The sequence below is a fragment of the Carassius carassius genome, chromosome 34 (assembly GCF_963082965.1).
Source record: "Carassius carassius chromosome 34, fCarCar2.1, whole genome shotgun sequence".
NCBI lineage: Eukaryota > Metazoa > Chordata > Actinopteri > Cypriniformes > Cyprinidae > Carassius > Carassius carassius.
The window spans coordinates 25,608,780-25,618,207 of record NC_081788.1 but is presented as its reverse complement, the minus strand read 5'-3'; the positions used below and the strand labels follow the sequence as shown (position 1 = coordinate 25,618,207).

The 9,428-nt window shown below is 36.7% G+C and overlaps 1 protein-coding gene across 1 annotated transcript in view; it reads left to right on the top strand.

The window, feature by feature from the left end:
- The first annotated feature begins 449 nt into the window (after positions 1–449).
- The window catches only part of LOC132114867 (potassium voltage-gated channel subfamily D member 1-like), a 61,486-nt gene continuing 52,507 nt past the window's right edge, over positions 450–9,428 (top strand). The window contains exon 1 of the mRNA XM_059523234.1: positions 450–1,648. Coding sequence (XP_059379217.1) covers positions 534–1,648 — 1,115 coding nt within the window. The 5' untranslated portion in view covers positions 450–533. The remainder of the gene's footprint in view (positions 1,649–9,428) is intronic.

Here is a 9,428-nt window from a genome sequence, read left to right as displayed (position 1 = left end):
ACTTGAAGAAAGGAAAGAAAAATAAAGGCTAGAGTTTTGATATTGCATAAAAAGGGAGGGAGAAGGCCTTCAAACGGAAGAATGGATGCAGTAGAGGAGAAATAGTCTTCTTGCTAACTTCAGAAAAGCCTCATCACAGACTAATACAAATTTGAAACTGTACAGCACAGCAACAAATCAGTATTCTCCGGCAGAGCCTGCAAGAAATGGCCAAGAGGGTTAACCATTTAAATGGCTGAACTGATTCTTTCAACAGCCACATTCTGCAAACTAAAGACTTGAGCTGATTAATGTTTAATGGGTCATTTCAGAATCTTTTTTGATATATGGAGATCCTAAGATTCAAATGGCTTTGACACTTTGACAACCTCACGTTTTCTTAGCAGATAATGAAAGCATTTGCCTACTTCAATTTACCTCACAGGATTCCTTCCTAGCGTATTAAATGTACAGAAAAACTTCTCAGGACTGACAGGCATTCCCCCATACTGGTGTATTTGATTCGTTAACAACGTTTAGCCACCAAATTAAATATGGCTGCTGGAGTGGCAACATGGCTACCGTTTGCCAGGGCAGCGGCCGTTGGCTGGCTTCCTCTGGCCAAGAAAATCATGCCCAAACCACCTGTGGACAAAAAAAGCCGTAACGACGAGATCCTGTTCGTAAACGTGAGCGGGCTCCGCTTCCAGACATGGAAGAACACGCTGGACCGCTATCCTGACACTCTGCTGGGCAGCTCGGAAAAGGAGTTTTTCTACAACGAGGACACTCAGGAGTATTTCTTCGACAGGGACCCAGAAATGTTTCGGCACATTTTGAACTTCTACCGCACCGGCAAGCTTCACTACCCGAGGCAGGAGTGCGTTCAGGCCTTCGATGAGGAGCTGGCGTTTTACGGCATCGTGCCAGATATTATCGGTGACTGCTGCATGGAAGAGTACAGGGATCGCAAGAAAGAGAACCAGGAACGTTTGGCCGAAGACACGGAGGCTGAGATGGGGACGGACACCCCTTTGCCACCAAACAGCACACATCGGGAACGTTTGTGGCGTGCCTTTGAAAACCCCCACACGAGCACCATGGCTCTAGTTTTCTACTATGTCACTGGCTTCTTCATTGCCGTCTCGGTTATAGCAAACGTGGTGGAAACTGTCCCCTGCCGACCCCTCAAAGGCAGCAAGAAAGACTTGCCATGTGGCGAGAAGTTCTCGTTGGCGTTTTTCTGCATGGACACGGCCTGCGTCCTCATCTTTACGTTCGAGTACCTCATGAGGCTTTTCGCCGCGCCCAGCCGTTGCAAGTTCATGCGCTCGGTCATGAGTGTAATCGACGTTGTTGCCATCATGCCATACTACATCGGCCTGGTCATGCCTGAGAATGAGGACGTGAGTGGAGCATTCGTCACGCTAAGAGTGTTCCGCGTCTTCCGGATCTTCAAGTTCTCGCGTCATTCTCAGGGCCTGCGAATCCTGGGTTATACTCTGAAGAGCTGTGCTTCCGAGTTGGGCTTCCTCCTGTTTTCCCTCACCATGGCCATCATCATATTTGCCACCGTCATGTTCTACGCGGAGAAAGGCACCAAGGGAACCAACTTCACCAGCATCCCAGCCTCCTTCTGGTACACCATAGTCACCATGACAACACTTGGGTAAGTCCATTCCGTTTTTATCTGCAGCTTGTGATGTTTTGAATATGTGACATATCTGTCTTCTCTACGCAGAGAGGTTTTCTATAACCGTCGACTGGCATTTGTTTGGACTGCAGTGAAACTAGTTCCATGGTAGTATAAAAAAGTAGAGTAGATGAGGTCCATTAAGAACTTTCTGGAAAATTCCCATGTGATCCAAACCACTTAGTGCTTCATTGCTCATTTATAATGCTGACAGTGTGCTTATATATACAGTAAGTTCAAACTAAATGAACTGAGAATGAACAGGGTTATGTCTTAAAGTTATAGCATATTTTTTAAAAGATTGATTAAATTGAACATTGATTTGCTTACCAGCATTCAAGTTTAGTTTTGCAGCAGTTTTTTGTTAATTAAGATGTTGTCTCACCAAAAGCGTTATTATTTTTATATATCTTAAGCAAAATTATATATATATATATATATATATATATATATATATATATATATATATATATATATATATTAGAGCCAAAGGTGATTTAGGTTTCACTAACTTTGAAATGAGCATATTTTTACATATAGGCAGGTGTCTTACCTAAATGGAAAATGTGAGAAGAAAAAAAAAACTCTGTTTCATATATGTATATATATTATAATGATTATTATTATTTATAATTAGTATCTTTATAATTATTTCTATTATTTTTATGTATAAAATAAAAATAATAGTTCTTGAAACACGGTGAGTTTTTTTTTCTTCTCGCTGCCATTTAGGCAAGACAACTGCCTATATGTAAAAAAAAAATGCTCATTTTCAAAGTTAGTGAAACCTAAATCACCCTTGGCTATAAAACCAGTATATGTACCTTTGATTCCTCCAGTTATGCCATGAAACCTCTTTTACAGATCTCTATAGTGAGTCATTTGCTCATAAACTGAGCTTTGAATGACTTATGTGCTTTTTCTACACAATTGTATTCAGCCACATCCCTGGCCATTTTTTTGCTGTCAGGCTTGAGGGAAGCAGAAATGACAGAGTCCAGTTTTCCCCTTGTTCATTGATACAGTTTAATCCCTCAGAGAGATGGATGAAGAGTAGAACGCTGTGTCACTGCGCTCCAGAGCAGAGGATGAGGAGGATAGATGAAACATTCATCATTTTATGTATATACTGTATGTATGTGTTTCTCCAACTTTGTCCTGAAGCATTTGGTTGTTTTGCAAAATATCTCAATATGGTTTCTTTTTTCCATGTTGATGTTGGGTAGAAAACACCCACACAGATGCAATGAGAATAATTCAGATGTTGCACAGTATTGTGATGCAGATTATAGCACATGTAGGCTGTGTTCCCAATGTCATACTGCTTTTTTTTCAGTATGTTCAGTAAACTGCACAAAGTATGCCCGTCTATCTATCAATCTATCTAAAAATGTTGTTAGTCACAGTTGCACTTTGGATCATAGTGACTTGGGGGTTATGCTCCAAACTCATATTTTTAATGTATATTGTTGCATAGTGCATATGGTTTCACATACTATTTTTAGTTGCAGCCAGTATACGTTGGATACTTTGATGCACAGTATTGTTGTGTTTGTATTTGGTGCAACCGCATTTCTGTTGCTCTTGGGTAGGGGGCGAATGATGATGGTCTGTAACAATAGTGGACAGGTTTAGCTATCACATTCACATTAGTGTTAATGACTTCATCCCATGCATTATGTAAATGTAGGAAATAGCACCATATTATTCATACTATCTGAGTTTATCGTGAAAATGTCAGGAGCTGCGTATTAACACTCCCAAGCAATACATCATCCTGCTTACATGATCCTCGCACACACGTACTGTATATTACCTGCTATCATGTTTCAGCAGTTTTTCGTCAAATGACATGCACACTCCATACATTAATCTTTCTGCAGGGATGTTGATCATAGGAATATAACTGTATCTGAGCAGAGTTGTTGCTATCTAGAAGTCTACATATTTTATGTAAAATTGAGTACATAATGAACTGTCTATAGTATGATCTCTTCCACCTATTATAGACAGTTAATATATATATATATATAATCTGCATTATTAGATTTGCTCACTTCTTTAAGAGCAGCTCCCAAACAGATGGTTCTCATTAATGTTAGAGGTTCAGCTGTTTGATCTATTATGGTTTCAGTCTATCATGTATATGCAGTGATGCGGACTATTATGTCTTGAAGCCATCTACAGTATAATGTGCTTATTAGTAGTAATCTAGTAGTAGTTGCTATTGCTCATAGTTAGAGCTGATTTGAACAATGTATTTATCCTTTGTCACACATTTTTCATGTAGAATTATCATATAAGTCAAAATGTCCTGTAGATCTCATAGTAGTTTTGTTTAGGCAAGTTCCATTTAGTTTAGCTCCAACTTACCTCAACTCACCTGCCTGGAAGTTCCTAATTACTTTGATTAGCGGCTTCAGGTATGTTTAATGGGGTTGGAGCTAAACTTTGCAGGACAGTGGCTCTCCAGGAGCCGGATTGAACACCTCTGATGTACAGTCATGATCATGGATGCATTTAAACTGATTGACTTTAATAGCTTTATAGTTCCACCCTCAAATTCACAAACATGCTGTGCAACACAGGTAACTCCCTCATCATGAGTTTTGCTTGAGGAATGTATTATTTATTTATTATTTAATTATTTTTATTAGGAATTTTTCGTTTTAAAAGTATTGCATTTGTTATATTTTTTATTTTTTGGCATTTCAATTGCTTTTATTTTTTAAATTAACAAAACAAAGAACAAAAATAATTATATTAATACTTCTTCACCCTCGTGTTGTTCTAAAACCTGTTTGATTTTGGTCAAATCACTGTAGCCAGCATGTTTGAATATGTGGAAATGCAAATGAGATTTGAGAGCAAATAATGATGTAAAGCAAATTTGTGTCTGGAGAATAAGTCTGTGACGCCATCCAGCAACTTTAAAACCAGTGACATTTCACCTTCAAACTAATTACTTTTACATAGACCTGGATATGTGACCATTCTTTAGTCTCCAAAGAAAATCAAATCTGGAAACAGTCACGTTGGAACCGCAAAAGTAATGTTCAGTTTTAAAAATCAGTACTTTCTGTTTGCATTTATATGTTAATATGGAAAACAGAGTGACAAGAATATGGCATTATAAACCCTATAATCATATTTTCCAAATATAATTATGCACTTCTGTGGTTTGGAAATCCCGGGCAATGAAAAGGCAAATAACTTCATCAGGTTGCATGCTTCAGCGTGCATATTAATGAATGTCTGAATTGAATAAATGAATATATTTGTGGGTGTTCCTGAAGATACAGCACAGAGATCACCTGATGCATTAAAGTTTTATTCTGGGTTGACTGGCCATGTTCCCTCTGGAGATAGCTGGATAAACACACAGCTTTAGCCTTACTGTGCAGAAAGAAATGCATATGTGCAGATCAAAGGAGCGAGCAAAGACTCTTTAGAGACTTTCAGTGAGTGCAAGATTCGATTGGTCAGTCTGTGGCGGCAGCCGAGTGGAATTTACATTACCAGGACTTAATATGAAACTTTGTGCTTGCTCTCCTTTGACCTTGACAGGGCAGCGTTTGGATGTCTGCTTTGTTCCATTTGGATACTGTGTTAAATGTTTAATGCACCCTCTAAGTTATTATTATTTAATACAACCTGGGAAAAAGCAGGATACAGTAGCACAGTGTAAAAAATTACAGAACTGCTCGTAAAAGAGGTGATCTTGGCAGAAGCAGTCAATGCTTTGAGTTTTAAAAAAATATGCAGAAAATAAGAAAATATTGAATTCGATCCCCAACAGAATGCAGAATTTAAATTTATATTTGATAAAATGTGGGAAGTAGAATTAAAATGAATTAGAATGAATGAACACATGTACGATAGTTAGCAGAAGTGAAGTGAAGTGATGTACTGTATGGCCAAGTATGGTGACCCATGCTTAGAATTTGTGCTCTGCATTTAATCCATCCCAGTGCAAGCACACAGTAGTGAACACACACACACACACACACACACACACACACACACACACACCTTGTAGCAACTCATAATGTAATACTTGCACATAATGTAAAAACTGCACATAATGTAATAAGTATTACATTATTATTTTAAAATGTTCATAATAATATAATGTTCGTAATAATTCTCTCAAAACATAATAAAATCGTGAGCTTATAATGTAATACTAATTCTTAAATGTAATAAAAAAAATCACATAATGTAACAGGTTATTGTATGAGAAGTTTATTACATTATGAACACACTGTGGAAACGTATAATGTAATAACATTTCAAAGGGTAATGCCAGAACATAATTTAAAACAATTATTATTATGTTTACAATATCATAATTATCTTTAAATATAGACTAAGCCAGGATTAGGCCATAGTTCAATTAGGACATTTAAATATTTTTTTAATACATGTACCTTAGAAAAAACGTTATTGGTGTTTATTTTGAGACAAAATAAAGGCATTGATTTATTATGATTAGTCAGAGCAAGTTTCTTTTAGTAAAAACACCTCAGACTTAGATTTTAGTCTGTGAAACCGGGGGTTAGTCATTTAAATGGTTGTTATAAAAACTTTGAATTTCTTTGTATATCAGTTCCTATTCATGTAATTCTAATGCAACTCTTATTTGTATTATTTATAGTCTTAGTATTATTATTTTTATTTACTTCATTATTTGTTTGTTTGTTTATTTAGATAAATAACTAAACTAAATTAATTTTTTTATTTGTTTGGCCTTTCAGTCTATTTGCCATTCATTTTAAGGAAAGTAGAGTGTAGACAAAATAGGAAAATAGGGTGAGAGAAGGTGAATGGGACTGGGACTTGACCCAGGTCAAACTTAAATTGGGTCCCTGTGGGCGAGCAGCTCTTATGTCCTAACATGTGCACAGTGCACTGCACTGCAGCGCTGACACTAACACAGAATATATAATACATTTAAACATTCATGTTTTCAAGTTTTCAAAGTGCACATTAGGGAAGATATAGAATTGCATGTTTTTTTCAATCAAATATAGGAAATAAACTCCAAAACAATATTTACAGATTAATTGGTTTTCAAATGAGCTTCAGTCACTGTACCATGGCACAACCACAGTGTGTTAAATGTTAAAGTCTTTGCTTGTTTCATCATTTATCATTAACAGATGTGATGGGTTGTTCAAAATCTTTCCAGTTTGAGAATAACGTTAATCTGTTCCTTTACAAGAGGACTAAACTTGTTGTCCCAAGGTGTCAGCTTCCCTCTCTAGAGTCCACATTCGCCATCTGCTTTTGGCTTATATAAGTGTCTTGTGGGAAAACCGTCGTCCTTGAGCAATGCAAGACCCAAGAGACCTCACAGCAGCCTCGCTAAGCACTAATGTCTGTGACAGAAACCACTCAACTTATCACTTCATTGAAGCTGTCAGGCTGCGTAATGGGATTGGGCCTCTTATTTTATTATTACATTTTTTTTCTCCTCAGACTGATGACCTGTCAGAATAATGTATTAGTGATGTAATATGTTTCTGGTCTTGGTTCAGTTCACATAGTTCATCTCGTGCTGGAGTCAGCAGGATCCATGTGTTTTTATAATTTTTTTGCTTTTGTTTTTAATATGCTTAAAGGAAAACCATATGCAAATTCATCTGTCAACACCATTGCCATGTATTTTCTCCTTTAAACTGCAGTTTACCAAAGACAAATAATAGACAAATAATTATTTCTAAACACATTGTAAATGTTAGAAATATTTTACCGAAAACATGTTACAAAGACTGTGAACTATGTTATGTTGAATTGTGGAGTTACATTCACACTATAATAACTAGAGTGCATTAGCATCACCGCTCAGCTGCTCAGCCGCATTACCATTACTATAGCGTACAGTTTGCTTGCTAGCTATAAGTTTGTCACCTAAATTCATATTACCAAACATGTACCATTACATGGCTATGTGTAAATCCAATTAAGCTGCTAGAGGGAGCATCCATTTAGGTTGTATTAGGCCTTGTCCACACTAATATGTTTTAGATTGAGAAAGCATCTTTTTCTCTCCGTTTTGCCCTTCTGTCCACACTGAGACGTCATTTTTAAACAGAGCTTTTTGAAAACGCTCTCCAAAATGGATACATTTTAAAACACAGTTTTCACGTTGTAGTGTGGACTGTGACAGGGGCGGATCTAGAAAAATATTGATGGGGTGGCAAGTAGGGGGCAGGACTTTTTGCGGGGTGGCAACATATGGCAGACGTATATATACTGAATTTAGTCACAGTTATCACAGTTTCATGATAAATAGTATATGTATACGCTATGTTAACTTTTGTAGCCTACTTTACACAGAACAAACGTCAGAGCTAACTAACATTATAGGCTATACAGCGGTGTAGTCTTTTTTGTAGTGTGTATACTGTGACCCCCCCCCCACCTTATTCTCACCTGCCTGACCATTACCCCATAAGCAACTCCACACTCACAAATGCATACAGTGTTCATCGACATGTAATTGAGAGCATTATGAAAGATTAGGTGTAATCAACATGTCAATTTATTATAAGAAACACAACACAACTTTAACAGCCAATGACATTTCCAGCTGGGGAGACTCAACTGATTTTCAACAGTTTAGTGTTAATCACCATCTACCTCAACCAGTCAAGAGCTACAGTTAGCCTTAGATGTTATATGAATATGGTCCCTGAAGCATAGGTTTTATTAGCTGACAATAATAATAAACAAATAAACATTATAGGCACAAATACAAATGTACTTTTAGAAATTAGAAATGGTGTTATTGTTTTGGCAAGTTTAAATTAAAACATCTATGAAAACTTCTGGGATATTCTCTTAAAATAACATTTTAGTAGATCTTTTTTAAGAACATTTTACTGTGCAATTTCTTAGATAATTTCTTTGAGTTAGACCAATCTTTTATTTGGTGGGTTGTAGAGTTTCTGTGTTTTTTAATAAACTATTATTATTATTAGCTACTTGAAGTGTAGCATATTCTACTGTGCAATGGTACTATATTTCTGTTCAAATTTCTTCAAGTTATACCGAGATTTTATTCTGACAGGTTGTCGTAAAGACATTGCAGTTTCTGTCTGTGTATACGATACGAATGAATGACGATAGTTTTATCAAATGTAATGGTGAAATCCTCTCCTAGCGCGCTGGCGTGCACATGTGTAGCCTACATTAGTGGTTCCCAACCTTTTTCAACTCGCGGCCCACACAACCAAACAAATATGTTTGCGCGGCCCACTGCAAAAAAATTTACTGACCCCGGTATTGTTGGGTTAATAACTTAGTACTCAAAATCTAGATTGTTAATTGTCTTTATTGAATGAACTGGCAATGAACAGAAAATAACTCGGGCTTGCACCACTCAGCAAAATGGGAAAACCAAATCCAGCGGCAGCGGGTAGACAGTCAGCGGAGCAAGCAGTCAGTAGGAAACATGTTGACAGCCATTTATGTTGACCTTCTTGACAGCCATTTATGCATGTTTGAATTTGTTGCTCTGTAGCATATGCAGCAAAAATATCTAAGATAAATTGGCAGTTTATTTTTAAACCAATCAGCAAGCTTGAATAGTGGAAGCATAGTTACAATTTAATATTTATTTTTTGTTATTTAATCATATATATGAAATGATGTTATTATTTTATGACTTAGACATTTTTACATATTATTATTTCTTTTAATAGTAATTGGCGGCCCACCTGCAATACCTTCGCGACCCACAGTTTGAAAA